Source organism: Brachycentrus maculatus, unplaced genomic scaffold (genome assembly GCF_059751285.1).
Source record: "Brachycentrus maculatus isolate JH-2025_06_01 unplaced genomic scaffold, ASM5975128v1 h1tg000240l, whole genome shotgun sequence".
Lineage (NCBI taxonomy): Eukaryota > Metazoa > Arthropoda > Insecta > Trichoptera > Brachycentridae > Brachycentrus > Brachycentrus maculatus.
In genome coordinates, this window is record NW_028280991.1 from 1,673,165 (window position 1) to 1,700,069 (window position 26,905).

The 26,905-nt window shown below is 31.3% G+C and overlaps 2 protein-coding genes across 3 annotated transcripts; one reads left to right on the forward strand and one right to left on the reverse strand.

The window, feature by feature from the left end:
- Window positions 1-5,565: 5,565 nt before the first annotated feature.
- CycB3 (cyclin B3) lies at window positions 5,566-13,386 on the reverse strand. Of its 2 annotated transcripts, none has more exons than XM_088264929.1 (8): window positions 13,257-13,386; window positions 10,490-10,811; window positions 9,834-10,144; window positions 9,578-9,761; window positions 8,859-9,089; window positions 7,729-7,884; window positions 7,473-7,647; window positions 5,566-6,762 (listed from the first exon to the last, which is right to left on the reverse strand). In XM_088264929.1, the coding sequence occupies exons 2-8, from the start codon at window positions 10,781-10,783 to the stop codon at window positions 6,596-6,598; spliced, it is 1,518 nt and encodes a 505-aa protein (XP_088121055.1). In that variant the 5' UTR covers window positions 10,784-10,811; window positions 13,257-13,386; the 3' UTR covers window positions 5,566-6,595. The 2 variants fall into 2 exon arrangements, with proteins under 2 accessions (XP_088121055.1, XP_088121056.1); XM_088264930.1 differs by having other exon boundaries at window positions 6,455-6,762; window positions 9,918-10,144.
- Window positions 13,387-13,677: 291 nt separating this feature from the next.
- Window positions 13,678-26,409, forward strand: Pex1 (peroxisomal biogenesis factor 1). The gene is made up of 13 exons (XM_088264935.1): window positions 13,678-13,932; window positions 14,121-14,336; window positions 15,563-16,697; window positions 17,313-17,553; window positions 18,288-18,441; window positions 18,515-18,683; window positions 18,768-18,919; window positions 19,421-19,608; window positions 20,238-20,297; window positions 20,382-20,571; window positions 20,963-21,121; window positions 25,261-25,388; window positions 26,139-26,409. The coding sequence occupies exons 1-13, from the start codon at window positions 13,840-13,842 to the stop codon at window positions 26,227-26,229; spliced, it is 2,976 nt and encodes a 991-aa protein (XP_088121061.1). The 5' UTR covers window positions 13,678-13,839; the 3' UTR covers window positions 26,230-26,409.
- The last annotated feature ends 496 nt before the right edge of the window (window positions 26,410-26,905 follow it).

A 26,905-nucleotide genomic window follows, 5' to 3' on the forward strand; every position in this document is an offset into this window, starting at 1 on the left:
ATATCAATAGATTTTTAAAGTTTAAAGCTTAAAATAATTTAATGTACAGCAAGAGAGAATACTGCAAATGAGATGATCTTTTGTTTGCCAAATCACTTCAAATATTCTTTTTACCATAATTTAATCACACATTTTGATTTTACACTTTAATGGAAGCGCCTTTCAAGTAGTGATTTACATAAATGACGCTGTATAAATAACTCAAAATTATTATTATTATAGAAGTAAAACTATCTCTACAAAAACAAATTGAAATTGAAAATGTTATAACCCTTCTTTTGAATATTTTTGAACCATGCTTAATTAACTCATTTTATAAATATTTTCACTTTAATATTTCTATTTCTGCATGAAGTCATTATCAATCATTACTTTGTAAATATTACTCATTGCAGTGGCATAAGTGTACTATCAATGGAAACCATGTCGTTGCCACTTATCATTAAGGGAAAAATAAATTCATCAAGAATCGCAAAATAAAAATATATTAAATACGTCTTACATCAAAAAATTATTTACATATATCATCACCTTAAGAGCAACAACTATCTAATTGCACATTTTTTAGAAACTACTTTTTGATGGAAAAATGTTATCTAAAAAAACTCCTAACTGCATTTAAAATCCATTTAGTTTCTGAGGTATTGAACAGGACAGTAAACAACATTCTGTCTAAATATTTTTGGCTGTAGCTTCCTTCAGCCTGTGTGCATCTTCTTAGGAAATATAATCATCGTCACTATTGTGTACTCCCATTGGAGTTATAGAAATATAATAATATTGCATAGATAATTTCAGTTTTAACGTCATTTTTAAGTCAGTTTTAAAATAAAACATCTGTTTTTTTCAAAAGAATGAAATAGAAACTACATTAATATGAATATTATTTAATTAAAATGAAAATCGTTATATTTTTGTTGAGGATTTTCATATTTCAGTGTTGCCTCATTCCACAGTATTAACTTAGCATAAATATTAAAAGAGCAAAAAATACCTTTCTTTTTAAGGGAGTAATGCTAAACATAAAAACCTTTTAATTGATTTTTATATCAACCTTACAAATGCGTAGCATATTTTGGCACACAATGCATACAGAATGTTGTTTACCCGATCAATTTAGCACATGTTGAATGTGACAACATTATATCTAATATTAAATGAATAACAATAAGAAAATTAACATAGTAAATATGCATTACATAAAATTTATTTTCAATTATCATTGAATAATAATGATACTCAAGATATATTTTTTTAAATGTTGTTGATTTCAGCATGTGTTAGCTAGATTGTCGTTCATCTTAAAACGATATACAAACATTTTAAGAGGATACTAGTGTATTATAGTTGAATTATTACTGAACTCAAGCGTTTAATGGGAAGCTTCGGATTATTTAACATGAAATATATATCTCGCAGATTAAAATGTTATGATGAAGAATTAAAAAGCATCTTTGGTCGGTTTTGGCATTTATTTGTAAAGGTAAATGTTTAAATATTTCACAGGTACTATTGCAAGAAATATCTCATAACTGGAACGTAAATATGAAATAGCGAATCAGTAAATCCAAGGCTGTTATGTAACTTATAGAATATGTATGGAGTTATGAAAATACGTTGATCTGCATTCATGTGGATACGGAAAGATGCGTTCAAAATAAAAATAAAAATATAGTAACAATATGGTTTATTGTTAAAATCCAAAAAAAGTATTTGTAGATATAAATACAAATAGAATTAAAACATCAAAATGATGTATAAAAACACACATAATGGGATTTTGAAAAAAAATACAGAATTTTATAATTGGCACATAATGTAGAATGTATTTCATAATATTTCACATTGATAAATAATTTAGTTTTAGCTGTAATACCCAGAGAAATAAATAAACTTAAGTACATATCTTTCAAACACCGTTTAGTATTTTGTTGCTCTGCAAACATTGTTTCATAACAAAGAAAAAAATGATGTCTGCCACATAAGGTGGCTTTATATTGTGCTTTTTGCACCCTGTGAAGTTTAATAACTTGGTGGGATGTCTTTTATTTTCTAATTATACAATACAATTTTCAGGTCTAACATTATTGCATATGCACCGTACTTCATAAAATTACAAATTCAAAAGTAATTCCGCTATATTATTTAAAGTTAAGAACCTAAAACAGTAAAATGAATAAAAAAGTCTTATCTCAAAAGTATAAGTTCTAAAAATTGCAAGATGCAAGAGTTAATAAATAACCTATAAAAAATATTGTATATTTTATTGAGAAATAATGATATGTGAGTCGAAAGAGAAACAACAAATAAGGTATGTTTTTTCTTTCATTGTAATTAAGATTAAGGTAACATTGATTACTCGAAACAAACACATATACATATTCCAGTATGTCTTTTAGAGGAAGGTATAAGTACAGTAAGGCCTTGTTGAGCAATTCCCCGATTAATGGTGATTTGATATAACTGTCTGAATGGACCCAAAGAAAAACTCGAATTTTACGGTGATAGAAATGATCACAGCATTTCGTGGCTTTGTAAATTATGATTATTCCGTCACGCCATCATAGCATAATGTTGAAAAGAAACCAAAGATACACCACTTCATCATAAAATAATCAAGAATATCAGAAATAAATATTTATCGCAAAAACATTATACATATCGCTCACTCCTTTCAAGAACGTCATAAATCAAAAATCGTCAATTTTCAGTTGTGCATGTTTTCGGAATGCCCAGAAAATCTACTATATTCCAGCAAAAGAGGCATATTTTTAACTTAATATTTACCCGCTACAGGGCAGAAAGTGTTGTTTTTGCATTTTTAAGAAAATGCATTGTTAAGTTATTTTTTTGAATAAACTAAATATTTTTCAAAGGGAGAAAAAACCTTCAGGTTTTACCTTAAAAGATCTGTTGCACTGTTAAAAGTTTAATAAGTGGCTTGATATTTATTTTTAATACATTGTATTATATTTTTAAACTTTAAAAACGTTCTCCTGAAAAATCAAGTTTTTTGATTTATGACGTTCTTGAAAGGAGTGAGCGATATGTATTTATGTGTGCATATTTTTATGTTCTGAAAAATATATTATTTGATAAATTAAGTAAATTTTGTTTCTTATTCAAAGCCTATTTCCCTTACTGTGTTTAAATTGCTTTTAATGTTATTTTATCTTCTAAAAATCTAACTGTACACATAAATAAAATATTCAGAATTCGAATGCGAAGTATGAAATATAAGTGCACATAGAATATGAGAAGCAAAGTAACCTTTCGATGGGAAATATATTTAAGAATTTACAACTTTCGCAAAAGCATTCCAGATGAAGTTCTCAAATTTTAAAACACACAAAAATGACGCATATTGCTTGCTGTGAGAAGTCACCATCATTTTTGGTTGTAATTCCAATATCAAAGAAGCTTATAAAAAATATACATATTTTACAATAGTACGCCAAAAAAATAGTCTATTGATCCACACATTTCAAAGAAAAAAAATTGGATACATGTTTAAATTTTATAAATGTATAGTGTTCTTCATTATCCCACGATAAAAAGAGATGATGTCCACAAAAAGATAAATTACACATTATAAAAATATAAAAAGTGAAAATTCACCATTTGTTTGCTTTTCAATTGAAAAATCTATCAATTTTAAATATGACATGTAAAAAATCACAATTTATAATTTAAGTTATTTCCAGATGTTGCAGTTGATGATTTTTCACAGCAAGCTTTAAATATTTAAGTCTATAAATGAATTTACAAAATGTAACATTGGAATGGAAAATGTCCCGACAAAACTGAAAAACAAACATAAGTACATAGGTCTATAAAATATATCGTAGTATGTCTAAAATGTTCTGTGGTATTGATTGTTACAAATTATCTCATTCAGGCCAGCCACTAATTGTAAAACACATATGTAGTTGTATTTTTAGAAAATTGCTTCTCTTTGAAAACAATTTGAGTTTTCTCCCAGTACTTATATAATCATGTAATTCTAACCCATGGATTAGGTTAGGTGTCGCATTTTTCACCGACTATAAAAGCTTGGATTTAGAAAGATAAATAAGTATTTACAGTCGAACTTGGTTATTACAAGGAAGATGGAACCGACTGAACTTGCTCGTTATAAGCTTTACCCGATGTATCAGAGAATAGGTATGTTTATAAACATCACATAAAGTATCTGGAACGGTGATATAACACAAAAAGTCGCAATTCAAACAATTTTTAGCAATTTTATGGATTATGGACTGGCCAGTACAATCATCAAATAATATTTGTATAAGTGAGACTAATAAGCTTGGCAAATTCTAGGAGATACTATCCCAAGATTTTAGAGGTTTTTTCAGTTTCAAGTCCTGGGATTTATATTAATAAAAAAAAAAACATTAAAATTTAATAAAAATATAGAATTTTTTATAAAGTAAACTTTATTGCTTAAATCCGGGGTTACCATGCTCAATTTTTTATCATCTCAAATTCCGGTATTGGAAAAGAACTTTGGGAATGTATTTTCTGGTGGAGATACAATGTGTATCACCAAAAGATGCAATATTCTAAGAGAAAATAATTAATGTGATGTTGAGAAAACAGATATGAAAAACAAATATTGCAATTTTTTATATCATATTGATGGGCAATTGAAAAAAAACTATTTTTATTGATTAATTTAAAAAATACATTTTGTTTTGAGTCAGAATAATATTATTAAAATGTGTTGCCTCTGGCCTACTGTCAGTGTTTTTATTTCTTCATTTCAGACAGGTAGAAAAAATATATATCGAGGTTGCAAAATTATAAATTTCTATGAAAAAAATATGCGACAAAATTTTTTGCCCAGAGGAAATAAAATTACTTTTTTTTGGTGGTAAATATTGTACTCAGGATACATAAGCAATTGCGCTGCTAACTTGTTTGTTCATGACAAAATACAGATTGTGTATGCTAAATTCTTAATGAAGATTTCATTGGAAGGCAAGAAAGTAGGGTATGGTGTTGGAAAAAAAAGAAATTTCATAAAAAAAGGCAAGATAAGATACAAATAAACTAATATAAAGAAACAAAGAATATATTTTGAATAAACTAAATCATTGCTTCATTTCCCACACACAATGGTTGAGCATTCAACAAGGAAGTTTAAATAATAACTCCCAAGTCTAAATTGCTTTATAAACAATGACTCCAGTCAAAAGTGGAATATAAATTGCTTTAAAAATATATAAAATAAAAACTTATCATTACCCACAAAATTTTCACGAACACCTTGGCTGCGGTTTTCGAGAAACTAAAATTAAACCACTTAGAATTTCCCGATACTAATTACGCCATAACTTACTATATCGCAACTGTACAAGATTTGTATCATTCAGAATAATTACATACACCCTTCTTAATAATTTTAACCCAATTCGGACATTACTAATCAGTTGTGACATTCACACCACACAGCACGATTATGATTTTATTCACAATTTTTTTTAAACACTTATTTCATTGATTTTTTTTTCATTACAGTAACAGATCGGCTGTCCAAATTTAAAACACAGTAAGGGATATTTTTTTTGTAGTAGGTTTTTTTTGCATTTTTGGACTAAGTAGAGTCTACTTAGTCCATAAATACAAAAAAAAATGTGTTTTAAATTTGGACAGCCGAGATATGTAAGTACATAAGTTACAAACAATCTAGATAATAAGTTTTCCATTTCAGCTTTGAAGAACTTGGAATTTTTAATTTAGAACCAATATTTTCACTGTGCATCTTATTGTGCAACTGTGCATTTTACTCTTGAGCATAATCGTGATGCAGATATATTTTGTCCGACTATGTAGGGCGCAAAGATCAACATAACCCAAAACTCTCTGTGCGAAAGGATTTTTTTTATTTATTAGTATTAATTTTAAAGATTTTAGTCTGTAGAATAAAGAATTCTAAGTAAAAAATCATTAGGATGTCAATACTCGAGCCAGAGAAAATAAGGTTTGAATGTTGGATACCACGTAGCGTGTCGCACAAACTGTGTGTAAACGCTCTGCGGGCATTATTTAAGGTGGCACATACTGTCTGCCAACTCACGGCGGGCACTATCCGAGGCGGCACATACTGTGCGCCGACCCCGGGTAAGAAAATAAATCTTAACCTATTTATCCAAATAATTTTAAATAGTTAATAAGACCGGGCAGCAATATTTATACTGTCAGGAATTTATATTACAACAATTGATATAATTTTTCGACAACAAATACCTTTCTTGTATATTATTTTAGAATTACTGATTATTTTAACAATTATACACATTTAATTTAAGATGAAAATCACTATTCATTAAATATTGTATTAAAGTTCAAGGAGATATTCAATTGAATCAGCATCTTCAAGTAGGGACAAGTAGTAACTTGGGACACTCCACAAACCACTGACTGGATGAAATTCTCCTTTACTGTTCTTTTGTACAATTATTGTTTAGAAAGATAATTCGACACACATCACACTAACAAACAAGTCACTTGAGCCGGCGGGCATTAGCGTCCGCACATAGTCAACTAGGATTTGTACTTACGTTCAACACAGGATTAATTCAATATCTACCTACGAAGCGTTCAAGGTTTCATTATCTATTAACGGAACTTTGGCTACTTCGAAAAATATTTTATGAGAGTATTTATTTCGGACAGTGCTAAGAGCTTCCTTTGGCTTTTTGTGCAGGCACATATTCTGAACACGCGCTACGGGCAGTATCTCCTCCAAGGAAAATCCTGAAATATCAAATGTCAACATGTCATTTAGAATATTCCGAGATATGCTATATTTATTTAATAGATTTATATTATCCACTGACACTTCATGATGGAATTGCATTTTTAATTTATTATTAGATTAAAACCAATATTTTTAACTTTTCCACTTTTTTATTTGACCAGCGACCGGGTTTCGTCGTTACCGACATCAGTCTGATGATGTCGGTAACGACGAAAAATATATTTATTTAAATTATCAATTGGTGTACAAAGTATGTACATTGGCAAGTTTATTAGTATGACATCTTCTAGCCGACCAAAAATAATATATGTAGGTTGCAAGTAAAATGTGGCAAATAAAGCATGTAGAATAAAACTTGAAAAAAGAAATTGCGAACAATTTATTTTTGCATGTATGGAATTTAAGAATCTTATGAATTTGTTTACAACAATAGCAAAAGCGGCAAATGTAATTGGAAATTTAAAAAAAATATAGCTCTATTAAGTAATTTTTATCTTAAATGTTTGGTGAAGTATTTTCCTAACTAATGGTTACATATTCCAGTTATGAAGAACTGGATTGTACCCCTTAGATATGAACAATAAAATATTATTATTCAATGGTCACAAATGTATTCTAGTGATATATTGTTATTAAAAAAATGCAATATATAAAAATTAACTGTGAAGTAATTAATTTCATGGATATCACTCATATTTATTATTACCTGTGTAATAGACATGCGTAGGAGTCCAAGTTCCAATATTCTTCATACGAATAGCTAAATATAATGCTGCAGCGGCCATCTTGCTATCAGACATCGACACAACGGCGTATTCCATCAAACAGAGTTCCAGAACGAATCGGGCTAGTGTTAGTGTGGGCATAGAAACACAGGCACACTACAAAAACAGAACACATTGTTACAAGATAATTACCAAAAATAACAATTAAAATGAAGTTATTTGAAACACTATACAAACCCTTGCGTATCTTCTCAGGAATCGGTAGGAGAGAGGAATCCCAAGGTCAAAGCCGATAACCTTTAGGACATTAATCTCCATCGTCAACAATTGCTTCAGATTATATGCTCCGTCACATATGTATAGGAAGTCATCCACAAGTGGAGGAATTCTTTCCTGCAAGTTTGAATTGAAATAAAACAAAAAATCGTGAGTGCGTTTTCACATTTTTGCGATCCTGTTTTGTTTTTTTTTTTCATTTCAATAATTTATTTTCATTAATTGATTCGGCAGTGACTTTGAAGTAATATCCACCCATTTTGAATAAAAATTTTGCTTGGTAAATTTCGGTGTTTGTAAATGATGCGGCATGGATCCAAACACGTGTTACAACATTTTGAGAACGAGTGGTATTTACCAAGTAAAATTTAACTCAAAAACCAATATTTTATCCCCATAAGGACAAAAAATGCCAACTAACGATTGCCGCTGTGCGTTTTTTTTCTGCACACTGGACGTGGAAATATCACAAATGTTATGTCATTTAAGTGTTTTGTATTTTTGGCTCAGGTAGCAAGTAAGTCTATAATCCGCCTGTACCAACTTTACTCACGATTGAAACAATTTTGTTTCAATTTAATTTTTAGTTTCAGACAATGTTTTTGAAATTCATCATTTTGTAAGAAAATATTATTATGGTAAATAAAATTTCGTAATTTTTTTTAGTATTTGTTAGATAGTGAATTTGCCTGAACGAAGATGATGACTTGTACTGTTCAAATATTGCTGTAAAAATATAAATTTTGTTTTTCATCCACATTTGAAGTAATTAATTAATTAATTAATTAACTAGGGTCCATTACATACGTAAGTTAATATTTTAACTCTATAGTGTAGATAACTTTGCTTCTATTCGGTATTTTTTCTTCTTTCAGTAATTTAATTTCCTGAGAATATGGATCCACAAGCTGTATTAAAATGCCAAACTCATTAGAAATAATAGGCCAGAAGTGTTATCTATATACTACGTAGTCAACTTTTCACTGTAAAACCAGCCTTGGTTATGATAGTAATTTTTTTTTACTTTTGAATATTGGCCAGAACACATAATTACAATTAAGTTAAAGGTAAAAAAAAAAAACTGAACTTACGTCAAATTTGGATGCGATAAATAGGGAAGCAGCTCCGAGAAGCTGCAACTCTTCCTTTCCGGTCGACTCCTTGCAGAGGAAGAGGTCTACAAGCTTCACGGCCAGATACAGAGTCTCGTGGTTGAGTTCAAAGCTCTCCTGAACTTCCACCATCCAGTCCACTAGAAGCGCTCGCATTCCTCCAGTCAGGCTCTTCTGATGCGGCATGTAATCCGCAATTACAAACTTTTCCTACAATAATTTATACATATATTTAAAAATTGTTTTAACAATGTTCAAAACAGAAATAACAACTGTACTGCTGATCTTCACCAGAGAGCAGCGTTGTATTGTAAAATTATTTTTGAAACATAGCTGAATTACTGTTTTTTTTTTGTTGGTAAAAATTGTACTCAGTAAAGGCAAAAAATAATTCATTCAACCACTTAACAGTCAAATTTTAGTAAGAAAATTCGTCGGTGCAGGAAATCATCACCAAACAACTCGAAACAGGACTATCCAAACACTGCTCGGGTTAGTCAATAAAAACAAATACATAAATATATTTGGCTAGGACCAATACCACCAAGTTGGAATATGATTTGCCCGAGCAACACTCGAACTCATCAATGCAACACAAACTCCTTGCCCAAATCACGCTCGGGATAAATTAGCAACTTTAAAAAGCATTAAAAGGACAAGTAGTATCGTAATAATAAGTATGGTCTCATGAAACATACCTCCCGGGTTTTCAGATAGTTGAAAATGTCCATTGCATAGTGCGAAACTTGGAATGGATCATTCCAATTAGCTTTGTCGAAATCTGTTACTCCTTCAGGAACCGCGTATACCTCCAACTTCTGCTCAATCACCTTTGTTCTAGCATCCTTCTCGGTACTGCTTATCGTAGTGTTCACCGTAGACCTGTGAAGCGGAAAACATTAGCTTAACTTAACTATCGTAAGAGACCATTGCAGAATTAAAAATGAAACTTACAAATCCTCCACAGCCGATACGTAAAGAGAAACTTCACTGAATTCATCACTCAGGCGAGTGGAAACCGGGCCTTTGTTTACGTACCCATTTTTGAGGGGTTCGCTAGTTTTTTCTGTAGCTCTCGGAACCCTCGCTGGTAGTTCGGCTTTAGTGATGGGCAAGGGTAATATTTTGGCAGGCTCTTTAGTGGGCGGAGGAAAAACAGACTTTTGCAGATTTTCCTTGGAAACGGCAGTCTTCACACCACTTTGTCTTTTAACCGGTTTGCTTAGTACCGGGACTATATTTTCTTGACATTTTTGTTTCAAAACCTGTAAATCAATTTTAGACAATTATAAATAAAATGCTTGTATATTTACCAATTGAGTATTATATATTTAACACTTGTTTCAGAAGCTACTGATGCTTCCATCTACGGGCTTAATTATAAACTAAAGAATTAATAAGGATAAATAATAACCTGCACTGATAGAGGTGGGTGGGATAATAAGTGAGGGAGGGGGTAAGTTAGGGGGGTGAGTTAGGGGGTGGAGTTTGTGAATAACGGGAACTAAATTATTGAATTATAGAAATATAATAATTTAGTGTTTTAGATGTGTAAATTACAAAAATACTATATTTTAAAATTAAATAAAATTTTATTTGTGAATACAAACCTTCAGTGAAGGTAGGGTCTTGGCTTCTACGGTCACTTTTTTAACAAGGATATTCTTGTGTTTGTCATTCAATATGGCTTTGGCAATACTGGCATTAGTAATATCACCGAATGCAGCCCTCTTCGCGGTCGCCTCTTTTAGGGGACTTCCGGCTTTTCGTTTCCCGACAGTCTTTGTGGTTTCCTTCATTGCTTTGGGATTATTTCCATTCCTACTCCGTGTGCTCACTCCGTTTGTGAAGATTCCGTTAATACCGCTAAGAGGAGCCTTACTCGCCAACTTCATTGGCGCCATTATCTTCTTTTTATTAAAATTTATTTGTCTGAAAAAATTTAAATACAAAATTAATTTAGACTTTATGGAATATTCTAATGTGCATCACCAAATGCAATTGAAATTTAAAATTCACAACTATATTGAAAGAAAGAAGAAAATAACAATACATATGTTTTCATTAGCTTAATTAAAAGTATTACAAATTCAGAATTTGAATAAACACTATTATTTTCAGGAGAACAGTTCTCCCCCACCCATAAGTGCTTTGAAAATTAAATTTTATGAATAAAGAAAAATTGTTAGGTTGCTTACTTATAGTATTGACTAAATATAAATAGTAAAATCATAACTAATTATGAAGTGCAATAAAGTTATTGTCTACATCATCACTCAAAATAACATAAACAAGGTTGCATAATATCCCTTTGCAGGTAGTCTTAAGCTTATGTATGATTAGATATAACATAATTAAAAACTTAGCTTTTGTCATCAACTAAAAGTTTTTGTTAAGGTTTAAAAAATTTAACATAGCATTTTTTTACCTATACGAGCATTGTAGTCATACAGGAGAAAGTGACCAAGTGCATTGTTTTACAAAAACGTTATCATTGACTATTTGATATCTTACTAGCTTAATATTGCCCTGAAAAAATCCCAAAGGATTTTAAACTTGGAAGTATCATATATTGACTTGTTAAAAATGATTAACTGCATTGGTGTTTATTTTATTGCCAAGCAAAAGTGACTTAAATGGCCCTCCTGAGGATTTTACGTTTTGGTAGTTGGTCACTTTCTCCTGTACGACTACGATATATATGTAGTATGTACTCATTGATAAAGATTTATTTATTTACTTAATAATGTCAGATTCAAGAATTGATAAGTTTCATTAAATAAATGTACAATATGGGAGCTGAGAAAAAAAACAGGAACTCTTAAATCCTAGAAAAAGGGGTTATGAATCTAGGGTTAGGAAAATTGAGGCTAACTGCAACTGTGAAAGCCACCTGACCTGCTGATTATGTTCCATGATAATGTTGCATCAATCCAGTGCAATGGCCTAGATACTATAGGTTGCATAAAATGACCTTACACCACATAAGAACAAGCATATCGCTCACTCCTTTCAAGAACGTCATATATCAAAAATCGTCAATTTTCAGTTGTGCATGTTTTCGGATTGCCCAGGAAATATACTATATCCCAGCAAAAGCGGCATATTTTTAACTTAATATTTACCCGCTACAGGGCAGAAAGTGTTGTTTTTGCATTTTGAAGAATAGGTATTGTTTAAGTATTTTTTAAAATATACTAAATATTTTTCAAATGGAGAAAAACATTCATGTTTTACCTAAAAAGATCTGTTGCGCAGTAAAAAGTTCAATAAGTGGCTTGATATTTATTTTTAATACATTGTATTATATTGTTAAACTTTAAAAACGTTCTGCTGAAAAATCAAGTTTTTTGATTTATGACGTTCTTGAAAGGAGTGAGCGATATGTTTCAAAGCCTAAGTATAACCATGTAGAGGTTCAAATTATGTACTAGAATTTTAATTCAAATACATATATTTATGAGTAATAGTATTGCTTTTATCTATCATACATTTTTTGTGCGATTTTAATGGTTCAACCTTAGTAAAAGAATTCAGTTTCCATGGTAAGAGAAGTAAATTTATCATATTTATGAATCCTGCGAGTATGTCATTATTTAAAAAAAAAAGTCGGGTTCAAGTACCTACGATTTCAATTTATATAATTTGAAATAATAACGGAAACAATAATAATACAGGCAATACGAAAGCGCACTAAAACGTAGCAAAACAGTAGTCAGTCAACCAAAATGAATAGACGGGCAATACCTAAAACCGAATAAAATATGGCGGTAAAATTTTTAATAACGCTAAAGCGTTTAAGTTTATAGAATAAATAAGGAATAATATTTATGGGTAATAGTATTCAGTTGTATTAAAATAAATCAGGCGTTGATTAAAGAAATCTGGAGATAGTCATGATATAATTATTAACGGAATATTTAAATTGCATCCTTACAACTTTTTTCAACGGTCTACCTACATGGTCTTTTTAGTAACGGGGTAGCTGAACTTATACTCGGATTAATATATTTGCAGATATTCTAAATAACGGAGAGAACACTTTATCTATTTATTCACATTATAAATCGCGAATCTCGAAACAAATGCTATCGAACCATGTGACGCAACAAATTCATTTCGGGATTTTACAATAAAACAGTAATGTATACAAAAATAGCACATTATATTAGTATGTTATATGCGTTAGATAGATTAACACATAAATATACCACATTCTACAAAAAATAATATTGAAAAACGGTTCCGCATTTTTTCAAAACATGGATGTACCTCACTAATTACAATAGAATTCAAACAATTCATCAATGAAATTTGTGAAATCAGGCAATATTTGGATGTTAATTGAAAAGTAGATTATGAAATCATGTGACTTACCGATAATGAAAGGTATATTACGCACTAATAACTTAAAATATAACGGAAAAATACTATCCGAAAACCGTTTCTATCTTCCATCAAGCGCACGTAAAACGTAAACTTCCGAATCAGTTTTCAACATTCAACGGCCGTTGACTTGAAACCATTTCATTGGATAGATTCAATTTTCAGTAACCAATGAGAGCATAATCAGTGTGGCAACTAAAAATAAATAAATATGTAGGGTCTATAAAGTTAAAGTAAAATGAATTTTGTATGATTTTTTTCCACATTATCGTACGCAAAAAAGTTTAATTAATAAAAATATATATATTTAGTTTAATTTTGACAATGAGGATAACGATACTTTTATGAGATGAACACATAAACATTTTTTAATTAAAATATTTTTTTGAGTATGGAAACCCTGCAAGAAACGTCAAAATAATCGGTCAAAGTGTCAAATCGTACAATTGTGCGTCAAATGAAAAGTGTCAAAAGTCATCTCAGATTGCGTTAATTATATTCGTTGCACAATTATTATTATTTTTTTTTTAAATGAGTATAATTAACGTGTTCAAAATAATACAATATTTTTAAAATGTGGGAATGTGTAGCAGTGGTGCATTTTATTCCACGTTATGATTGTTTTGCTCATATGAATCGAACGCAGTTTGGAGGGCAAAACCTAAACGTAAAGTCTTTATGTTTTAAATTATGACCTTAAAAAAATATAAAATTAATATTTTAGTCACTCAGTCCTTCTATTGGAGTTACTATTTTGATTATTTGTAATTTTAAATGAAGTTTGGTTAAGATATTTAAATTTAAATGTATTTGTTTTGCTGTTGTTGTTGTTTTTTAACACTGGTTAATTTTCAGGGAAAGTGTATTAAAGTGTGCTGGGAGGAGAAAAGTATTATCTTGTGGTGTGTTGAAAGCAACATTATCGATGGTTGCATCGGGTTAAATCCTTTATTTGCTCAGAAAATCAAATTACCCGAAGGAACAGCCGTTCGCTTTTCAATTTGTCCTCTTCCACAGCCATTAAGTCAAGTTACAGTATATCCAGACACTGAAGACGATTTAGACATATTGGTAATATAAAAATATTTTTTGAATAGTAAATTGGGTATAGTGCCTTTGGATGGGACAGATGAAGATCCATATTTTTTTTTGCATTTCTACAGGTCCAATAGCGTTACTGAGAAACTTAGATGAAAAGTAGATATTTTTTATATGACCCCACTAGGTGCTGTGGCTGCAAATTTGTGATGTCACAAATTCCCTTTTTATGTCATTTTCTTGGCAATTTGTCCCATCTAACGGCAATGGTATATCGTATAGGTGTATGAATAATGTTTTCATTTTATTAGCTATTTTTTAAAATTCATTCAAAATTTATATTTTCATTGATTGAGATGATATCTATTGTCAAAAGGCATATAAATGCAAGTATAAAACTTAGTACTGTCACCTGAATGCAGAACTATCCATAAGATGCATACAAATCAATTTTCTTTTTATTCATTTGTTCCCAATCTTTTTCAGCCCGCGGCGCACTTACATGTTCATTATTTTGTCATGGCGCCCTACTTATGAGTATTGTACCTATGTTCTTTAAAGATGCGAGCGCTTAAAATAGAAATTGTTGCATTATAGGTACTCGAGAATATTTGTGGTTTCGGATAATGATAGAGGATCGACTCACGGCACCCCTCTTTACCTTCTACCAGGGCGCCGCGGCGCACACTTTGGGAACCCCGGCCTTATGCAATTAATTTTCTTGTGCAGTTATTAACTTAAATATAAAGCTATTCAAACATTATGAATCTAAATATTAAAAAGAAAATGCTACTAAATGATTGAGAGAACTCACATTCGAAATTGTAATTGCTTCCTCTGTCTAATTTCCGTTTATGCAGTTCGCATAAGTCTGCATTCAGGTGACAGAGAGTGCATTTTGTTTAGGAGAGCAAAATGCAAGTCCATGTATATCCATGCTTTTTAGGAGATATGGTTGTTGCATCTATATTTACTTCAACATTTTTTTATTATTATTATTTTATTATAGGATTTGCATCTGTCTGCTATTAATAAACATCACAACAAAACGAATTTTCATCACTAACTCGTTTCTTCAGATTTTGGCTTGTATAATATTTTTTGGATACTGATATTGTGTAGATTTGTTCAAATCTACACAATATCAGTATCCAAAATTTGTTCAAATTTTATAATGTATGATCCTATAATCAAATTACTTAATTGAAATCTGATTTTCTTTTGTAATTGAATTGTAATTTGATTTTTTTTCTTTTCAGGAAGAAAATGCACATATGTTACAATCATGCTTATTAGATCAATTGAGAATTGTTTTAGCTAATCAAAGTATGGTGATATGGATATCACCTTCCCTGCCAGTACAAATACACACCAAGGAATCTGCCCTGTTACAGCAACATACAGAAGTAATTGTAATGTTACGAAAAGAAGCAAAAGAAGGTGAACATCAAAAGGAAAGAAATGACATTTCTAATTCTCCCACAGTTTTGAAGAAATCACAGATAACAGAACACTCATATTATATGACGGATATAAAAAAAACTCTGACCAAATATGGTAAAGGCAAAGTAAAAAAATCAGTTCACATGCGAGCTATTACAAGCAGCAATATTCAAGACCCCATTTTGAAAAATATATTTGATGCCAAAGAGTTGTTCATTGTTTACATAAAGAAAGGAACTTTGGGATTTGACGAAACTGGCGTTTATAGTTTGCGATGTATGGATAGTATTACCGAATTAGAAATGGCTCAGGATAGTAATGCTGTTATTATTCCAAAAGTTATGTTTGTGAAAGTAAAACAACTACCTACCGATGTCCAATGGAAGGAATCAGATACCTGCATAAAATATAATCCAGTTTTTATTCCAAAAGTCTTAAGTAATACATTAAATATAGATTTCGGAAGGAAGGTTATTTTGGAGAATGAAACTGAATCGAAAGTGTTACCTGATATTATTGAAATTACTCCGGTTGTGAAAGAAAATGTTTCAATTAATGACAGTTTAGGCACAGATTTTAAACTTTACGTCACTACATTTTTTTCAGAAAAAGAACCATTGATATTAAATAATGGTCACATAATAAATATGGCTCCCTTTAAAAATATGTCATTTCAAGTGAGTTTACAACCAAATTCATTAAGATACGCGCTCGTTTATGGTGAGACTTTGCGCCATTGTAAAGTTATTGTCAACAAAGATGTTGTGCAGCCAACATTAAATATGTTAAGTGTCAAGCAGTATTCTGATATTGAAGATTTAAGCCGGAACATAGAGTGTTACGAAACTATTATTAAGAAGTGTGTTGATGTCATAAAGTGCAGCATTCTTTTAAAAGATACATTATCTTCGATAAAGATACCTACTAATAAAAATCACATTTTTATAACCGGTAAGCTTTTTTAAATATTATTTTGAAAAAATAAGACACTTCTAATTTACTGAGATGGTGGAGAAAAAAACCTAGTTAATCAAAACATATGAAAAATGCTCAATTTAATAATAATTTACTAATGCAAGCATAAAAAAGTCCTTAAATAAAAAGTACCATTTTGCCATCAATGTTGCGGCAGACACAAAGTGAAGATTTTTCTTTGAAATAATGTCATATTCATTTGTGGATTTTAGATTAAATAAACCATTAATTTTTTTGTTTGCTTTCATATTTCCGGTAAAAGCGCTCATGGTAAATTGTGTCTCAGTAGATGTGGTACAGTTACCACATATTTTAATCAAACCATGATGTAATTTATGATCCATATTTTTTTAAATATTGCCATAAAGCATACAATACAAATACTTCATACATTAAAACTTAATAACTCTTTATAAATATAATTTTCTGGTGTCATCACTCCAGTATTAATTAAACATATTCCTCTCCTGTCCTTATCGATTTGTCTCAATCCTGTATTGATTTCCTTCTACTTCACCTGTTTTCTTTTTCTTTTCTCGATTTTTTTTTCAATATATGCAAAAGTAATTTTTAAATAATTTGTTAATTTAGGTCCCCCAGGTTCTGGAAAAACGACACTTTGCTCATTAATTGTAGAAGATTTAGATATATGGCATATGAGAATAGAATGCCGGTCCATCAAAGGAAGAAAAGATGTCATGGAACATTTTCAAAGAGTAATCCAGTTGTGCGAAGAACACAGCCCTTCTATATTAATTTGTGATGATATTGAGGCTCTGATCCCAGCTGAACACGAGGGTGCATCCCACCAAGATACTGTTTTCTATGATATGTGAGTTTAGTTTATTAACATAAAACATTAGATTCCAATTGAGTCCCATTAATCTTCACCTCAAATTCTCTCACCATTAATTTATTATTAGATTAAAACCAATATTTTTAGCTTTTCCACTTTTTTATTTGACCAGCGACCGGGTTTCGTCGTTACCGACATCATCAGACTGATGATGTCGGTAACGACGAAACCCGGTCGCTGGTCAAATAAAAAAGTGGAAAAGCTAAAAATATTGGTTTTAATCTAATAATAAATTAAAAATGCAATTCCATCACGAAGTGTCAGTGGATAATATAAATCTCTCACCATTGTTCTTTTTTTTTTACTTTTAAAACATGCTCTATTATCTCATAGATTTTATCAATCATACTTTAATTCTTTCACAATTATATCTCCATATGTTTGAATTTAGCGCACTATCAGTTTGCCTTTTCAGATTATTGTGATCATAAGATCAAGCAAAGGTAAATTTTCTGTTTAAAGTAAAAGCCACATAATTTAAAAATACTTTTATTAAATTCAACAGTTATCACTGATATAAAAATCATAAATATTTTTTTATTACTTTATTTCCAATCAGGTTATTTCCCCAAATGGGTGAGACAGTAAATGCCAAAGGCGTAAAATGTTTATACGCCATTCATTCCATTCCTTGTAAAAATGAGAAAAATCTGTTTGACCATTGTTATATTCATTACAACTGAAGTTAATTTTTACCAAATTTATTTCAGGCTGGTGTATTCTATAAGAGAATTATTAAATCAGTGTGAAGGAGTAAATGTATTTTTAACGGCAACGGGATTAGAATCCATAAACAGCGGATTTAAAGTCACTAAAGGGCAAATGCTTTTTCCATTCCAGTTCAGTATCCCTGAACTCTCTAAGGTAATAAAAATTACTTTTATATTTTAATACCTGTGATATAAAATGCATTTAAATATATGTTTTCTTTGTAAAGCCAGAACGAGTGCATCTGTTAAAATGTATTACAAAAAATTCATTGTATTACACTGCGCACATAAAAGACGAAGATTATTACAAAATGGCTATTGAAACAACTGGATTTAATGTTCGAGATTTGGTCGATTATATGAATAACAAAATTTATAAGGCTATCAAAGAAGCAGGTACTTATTCTCTTTTTATTCATAACTTACTTATGTTCACTTTATTACTTATTTCATTCACATTAACTGATCTTTTTTTTTCAGTCACAACCAAAAATAAATCGCTTTCATTGGTAACAAAAGATATTTCTGAAAATAATTTTGATGCAGAAAGTGAAAAGGGTGTTTGGGAATTATTAGGAGGAATGGATCATATTAAAGAATCATTGATAGAAATTTTATGTTGGCCTTTAAGAGTAAGTTCATACTTTATCTAAAGTACCCTTATTTTTATAGATAGATGTAATACATTATTTACTAAAAGTATGTGGATTGAGAAATATTACACTCGGTTAACAATTTGATTTTATATAATAATTTATTTAAAATGTATGGTAAATAAACTAGATAGTATTCATTTAATATATATTTTTTAGATAATTCATGTTTCATTTGCTTCTCCCGATATTTCGGTCATCATTACAGGAGCTAACTTTTCGGCACTATAGTACTGAATTAATTGGAAATTTCAGTACAGTAATGCTATGATTTATCAGGTGAAGGAAATGATACACATTTCAACCCATAAAAATATGAATAATATAATTTACAGTGACGGTGAAAATTTAGACTCGCATTTAATATAATATTCTTATAAAATTAGTAGTTGATTTTAAGATAAAGTGGGTATATATAGCTACTATATGTATGTATGTATTCAAAATTTTATTTTTATAAATACCTTAATTTTATTTTAGTATCCAGGTTTATTTCCGAAGCAACCTGGAGGTATATTGTTGTTTGGTCCTCCGGGAACTGGGAAATCTCTGATAGGGTCCTGTGTATCCAAATTTTCACAACTCTCATTTATTTGTGTGAAAGGACCTGAACTCCTTTCAAAATATATCGGTCAGAGTGAGCAAGCTGTAAGAAATTTATTTGAAAAGTAAGTTGATATGTTATACTGACAAAATGCTATCTTTGGGGAAAATTTTATGACCTGTGATATTTAGCTTATGCTATGAAAAATATTTAGATTTTAGAAATATGTTTGGATTTTGACTAAATAAAAGTGAAGAGAAATTCTTGCAAAATTTGGTCAAATCGAGAAAACTCTAGTGCAGCACAGTAACACTTAGTTATTTTGAAATGTAGTGTATTATGTCAACACATTGTCGTCAGGCAGTTTTTTCATCAACACCGACCCTAATTAGTATACTAATTAGGGTTGTATACTAGTCACAAATAACTCAATCACAAGTAACTGCAAACTCAATTCTGATCTGTACAATGTTTTTTGGCGTCTCTTGCGCTGTATCAAAAGTAAGCAAACAGAATGCTTACAAGCGTCTCCCACACTCTACTAACAGAATGTAAAATATGCTTTTAAGCATTTCCTGGAAACAATGTGTTATTACGATAAAAATCAGCTGTTTCTTTATATGGATTTTGCAATACACGGTGGTATAAACTCGTATTTATAACAATATATTGGCATTTTAGTGGGTGATTCAAAGATTGCTTGCACACTCATGAATATTTGAATAATCAATCATAATTTTATTTTTGTTTTAGAGCAGAAAAAAGAAAGCCATGCATATTATTTTTTGATGAATTTGATAGCTTAGCACCTCGGTAAGTAATTTGCCAAATACATGTGTTATACAGTATACAGTATTACATTTCTAGGTTTATGTTTATTAATTTATTATGCTTCAGGCGTGGACATGATTCAACTGGAGTCACGGATCGGGTTGTGAACCAGTTTCTGACCCAACTTGATGGGGTGGAAGGAGCTATAAAGGGTGTCACGGTCATGGCGGCCACCTCCCGGCCGGATTTGCTCGATGGCGCTCTATTAAGGCCCGGAAGATTTGACACTACAATACATTGCTCAATGCCCAACAAGGTAATTATCACATCTTCATTCGCTTACATGGAAATGTAAGCACCAATGTGTAATATTTTGAAACCTCAGCACATTGAAACGTTTAAAAGCATCTTTTTGCATACTGTTGGTAGAGAGCGGGAGTCTTTAATAGCGTTCTATTTGCTTACTTTTGGTAGAGCGCGAGGAACGCTATTAAACATTGTTTAGATGGGAATTGGGTTTGCGGTTACTTGTGATTAGTATATTGAGGGTTGGGCGGCAGACAGTCTAAGTTTAATTAGGGTAAAGGTTGATGAAAAAACCGCCTGATAACAATTTGTTAAAATAATAAGTGTTACCACGTTTGAAATCTTAATTATGCTGGTTGTTAATTTGTAGAATTAATGTTGTTATATAAAATTTTTCACAGAATGACCGATTAGATATTCTGAAAATTCTCAGTAATAACGTAAGGTTTTCTGAGGATGTGAGTTTACAAGAAATGGCGGAGTTAACGGAAGGTTTTTCTGGAGCTGATCTAAAGTCGGTATTATCTACCGCCCAGTTGCAGTGCCTGGAAGAACAATTGGTAAGTTCTTTTTAATTGATATTTCTTGTAAATCTGTACTCGCTTCATATCTAAATTCCGTTTAATGAGACCCGATTATTTTAAGATAAAAAAAAACACTAATCCAAACAACCTGTAAATATTCATTTTTATTAGATGTTAAATGGTTGAAAAAAATATTTTAATAAAAAAATTGCCTAAAAATATTACATTTTTACATCTCAATATAGATGACGAAGGATATGGAAGTCTGGGTATTTACAGAGATTACGACCTGTTGTAGGCTGGTTTAAGTGATCACTTTATTCACGTGTATTCACTATTCTAACCAAAATTGAAGTGCCCCGATTTGAACCTTGATTTATTTTTGTTTTAAATTCGTAACACCTCCGTATTGTAATGGTCAGCACGCTCGGCTACCATTCTGGAGGTCCGGGGTTCGACTCCCAGGTTGGTCAAATAAATAAAAGCGATTTTTTCACTCTAATATTTATTGAATATTACCCTGGACATGTACCTGAAGCGGAGGGCTGATCACCTTTCCTTCATGTGTTTACGATCAAGATAACACTGCGTTTATATGATGCAGTGCCCTATGCACCATTGGGTTGCGGATAAGGGTTAGAGAGAAAAATTAATTTATGAAATTTTATTTTTAAACATCTATGCATCAAAACACGTGTCACGTTAGATTTACCGAGTAAGGGCGATTGTCCACTACCCGGATTTTGACCGCCCGGCAGTCCGGTTTTGAAAAATGCAAGCGACTACGACGGCTTAGCGTGATCGAATTTACGCGCAACGTGTTCACGCATCGATTAAGAGCACCGATCCGAAAATATATGGACAAAAGCACATGCCAATCCAAGGCAATCGTCGTTTTAAAACGCTAACTGACGTGCCGGACGGTAACATTCCGTGTAATTCCGCGTAGTGGACAAACGCCCTAATACTCATTTATTCCATCAGCAGTTAAGCCAGTTTTGAGAATTTGGCTATTAGTGAATCCGAGCGAATTTAGGTGTTGCAAGTCATCTGCTATTGATTTGATCTGAATATTAACCTCCCCAAAGTTGGCTTGTCTCACAAGGAACACTTTATAGCTAATGACAATGTTAATTATACTATCAGATTATTATACAACCGTGATCTTGATAGAATACTAATACAAACACGATAAACAGTGGCGGTACACCATTATCATTTCGTATAATGAATTAGATCGCAATTTTTATTTTATTTATTTATTTTTTACTAACATAAATAGTATGCATTTATTTAAAGAACAATTTTAATTATTTTTTGCAGAGACCCACCCACCAAGCCACCTTGTGTGTCTTGTCGGTGGAGTTCTTTTTACAACATTTTGAGTGTGTCCGAATACTTGTTCACAAAATCTGGATTATCTCCAATTACAGGAGTTATTTTCATATTATTTTTTGACATCTCATCAGAGATGTAGAAGAATATGGAAGTCTGGGCATTTACGGAGCTGACGACCGTCATAGGCTGGTTTAAGTGATTACTTTACACACGTGTAACATCTACCAATCTACCCAGACAACTATACTTCTTAAATTCTTGGAAGTTCTATATATATGAACCAATTTTGAAACAGTGTTCCTGAATCACTAGAGACATCTATTGGTGAGATGAAAAAAAAGAGTTTCTGCTCAACAAAAAGCTTTTTTTTTCTTCTTGAAAACATCAGTTCGTTTTCGAAACTAGTCGTGTATAATAAAATAAAACTCATTAAGTGGTTTATTACAAGTGTTAAGTTAAAAAAAAATGTAAGTTAAAAGGTAAGTTCGGAAAAAATCGTTGAAATTTTTGTTGCGTTTACCGAAAGGGGTTGCGTTCGCTTTTTGTTTTTTGATACGTGGGTGTTGTGCGCCGGTAAACTACTAAAGAATATGCCGATTTTTAACTGGATGAGAAAAGGATACAGTGAATGGGGATTTTTTTTTAAGTTTATTTTTTAAGAACGGATTTATTGTTTTAACGTAAAATTTTGAAGGCAATCGTGAATACGCGCACAAAATTATGTGAAAGTTCTATTAATTAGTACAAACTTACGATTCGTGGTTTCGTTTTGTTAGTAAATGTTGGATACCTCGTTAATAGGCCGACTTATCTTACCGTCAGTTAGGCAGTCATTATTCTCCAATAGCCATAATCCTATCGTATATAATCTACTGCTCTCCTCATAACTCTACCTTGTAGACACATTATTCAGCAAAATCTCGTCAGTTACAAGATCTGTATAAACAATTATGGAGCTATGCATCATGGAGGTTCATATTAAACAATAAGAATTTAAAATTGCTTCTAAAATTTGACCAAATTGTCCATAAAAAAAAGATTCCACCAATCCCCACCCTCTGTTACCTTTCCCAGTTAAATTCGTCTTATTCTCTAGCAAAATATCGATGTTTTTCACCCCCGTGTCAAATAAGTTAAAGTGATCGGATCTGCATTCGTTAAACACTAATCAATACCTTTTTTACAGCTAAGATAAAATTTTTACAATTACATTATTATTAAGATTTATTTTAAATTACTCGTTTATTTAATTACGTATTTTGCACGTATTATAATATATTCTTAATAATTAATTACTTTATGGCTATTAAGTGTATTACAGTTAAGTGCTAGTAATAGTGAAATGTGAAAAGTGTGAAATATTTCAATTTCGCGTGGTGTTTTTACCCTTAGACATCGCATAAGGTTTTTAACTTGCGATTTTCCCTACAACAGTGTTTGCTTTGATTTTTCATCAGCACAGTGTTTTTAATTTTAGTTCAATTTCTAAGTGGAGCCAGACATCGCATAAGGTTTTTAACTTGCGATTTTCCCTACAACAGTGTTTGCTTTGATTTTTCATCAGCACAGTGTTTTTAATTTTAGTTCAATTTCTAAGTGGAGCCAATGCGCATAGCGCAGTGAGTCCTAAACTGTATCTGGTATCACTAATTAGTGCAGAATCAGTGAAAAAATACACAAAAATAAAAGTTGAATATAACAAGATTTTCAATGGTAATTTCTCTTATTACAGTTACCTGTACAATGTTTTATAAATTGTCTCTTCCTCTGGTGTATCTTCCTCTTGATCGATACAATTTTTACGAATGATTAACCCTGTTTTTTTTTTGAGTTACGAAAAAAATTGATGCGAGAATTTTTTTTTTGAATTTTATTTATTATAAAAAAGGATAATTTTTAAAAAATATACGAAAAAATGAATGAACCGGATTTAAGTAATATTTATTCTTAATGTAAAATGAATAAATAAAAAAATATTCAACATCATTCTCAATAAATATTCAATATCGTACTCTCTACTTTAGTACTCTCTCATTTTTTTTCTCAGAAACAAACAATGTATTTATTTTTTTATTATTTAAAAAAATGTATTTAAATAGTGTCTATCAATTACTAATATTGTTTTCTTAATACCTTTCGAAAAAATCCTGCAATGAACCACCTTAAGTATCAAAATGTAGGATAATGAAGTATCCGAATCGTATCATAACGAAAACGTCTGCGCTCGTTTTGTGGTTTTTTGACACATGGGCGATGAGCGATAGTAAATAACTATGGTGAGGGTACGATATAGGGGGGTGGGGTAACTTTTCGTTACAAGGTTAAACTTTTAAAGGCAATTGCGAGTACGGGTTAAGGGTTGTTCTGAATAAGCAACTGATTTCGCTGGAAATATTATTAACACATTTTAATATTATTTTTGGACATCTCAACATAGATGAAGGATAATATGGAAGTTTGGCCATTTGAGCTTATGACCGTCATTGGCTGGTTTAAGTGATTACTTTACACACGTGTAACATCTACCAATTCTACCCATGATTGACAACCACACTACTCAAACTCTTGGAAATTCTATATCCAATTTCGAAACATTGTAAATGAATCACTAGAATGTTCACTTGAGACATCTATTGGTGAGATGAAGAAGCTTTTTTATTGAGCAGAAACTCTTATATTTAAAATAATATGAAAAATACCTCTTATAATTGGAGGTTATCCAGATTTGTGAACAAGTATTTGGATACACTCAAAATGTTGTTAACAGATTTTTAAGCGAAAATCCATATATGTATTTTTTCAAATAAAATTTTCCGTTTTATTGTATTTTCCAACAGGAGAAACTTAGCTCTGAGGATATGTCGGGACAGGGGGATATTATGATAAGTAGGACTCACTTACTGGACGCCCTCGCAAACACTCGGCCATCGCTGTTGCCGGAGCAACTTCTTTTTTATGACAAAATGTAAGTACCTACCCGCGACATTTAAATTTAATAACAGGTATGGCAATCTTCCGATATGCATAGATATTTTGATCAGTGCCTTCTATAGCAAATACAGGCTGGGGCATTAGGTTTGACAACCTGGCGTCAGCTGGTAGGTAGGTACCTATTAGGTAACGGGAAAATACCACGAGGTGGACACGCCATGGCTTGGGCAGTTGTGTCTCTACCAATACTGTCAACTTGAATAGATGCATTCAATGCTTTCACGCATTGGCAGTTATATACCAATTTCTCTTTAAAAAATCTTTGATAATTTAATTTTACAGTGCATCAAAATTTAAATAAAATAAATGTTGCATTCTTTATACTTAAAATGTTTTTCCCCATTATAATTTCACAAACGCGTGTTATAGATATAACGTTTAACGCTTCTACAGTTCGTCTACTGGAATTAAATATATTCGATATAAAAGAAAAAGTTTAGGAAAGAGTTCAAATAAAAAAGAAGAATAGCCACAAAGGCTAGAGCAATCAATGTTGCATTCCCGTACCCGTTTAAACTTGTGAAAGCTGCTGCAAATGTGTACAAGTCCCTTGTGTAGACTATTTTTAGTAACGGATTACCAAATAGATCTTACAGCACAATACTATATTATTTAGGAGGCACTGATTTGAAAAAAACTTTAAAAGTCGAACGCGTTTATAAATTTGTGTTTTTTGTAAAGTGATCATCGAATCAGTATTTGTATTGATCAGATTTTATTTCAGATACGCTCGATTCCTGAACCACCATTTACCAGAAGAATGTCCACCTTCAGATCCACACTTCGGTTCTCGACAAAGAGCTACGTTGGCTTGATTGTTTAAAAAATTGTATTATTGCTACAGTGGCATTCTAGGATATGTATCAATGTATCAAATAAAATAGATAACATATGTGTATAATGTAAATTTTTACAATTTATTATGTTTTTTGTAATTGGTGAAGTTTATTTTTGTTAAATGTGCAAATAAAAAATGTTTTTTATTAAATTTCTTACGTGTATTTGTTTCATTTTGTTTACACAATAAGTGTGGAGGATTACACGAACACAGCCGCAAATGCTGGCACATCTAACATTATGCGCCATCGACAATCTGTTCATTAGACGAGGCCATAAATTAGGCAACCTTTTCCGACAGCGCCGTTGATAAGTGCTCTTCTGGTATGAAAATTAATTCAAAGTTTCCGAGACTTGCGGGAAATCCGCGAACGGAATGTATCGGAAGCCGAAAGTTTCGCCGTAAACGGTGAATAAATCAAGCCGATTCAAGCGATTATCTCGCCATGTTTAAAGTGTGTGAACTCGGCGCTAACTTCAGACGGCATTCGATCTAGAGACGCGATAAAAATTATCCCGCCAAATTGTCAGGTTTGTTTGTGCTGGGATCAGACGCGAAACAGGGCTTCCTATTTTCGTATCAATAATTCCAAATATACGGTATATAGGGGTAACAACAAAAACGCACTGAACTCTGTCAAAATAGTTCATGTC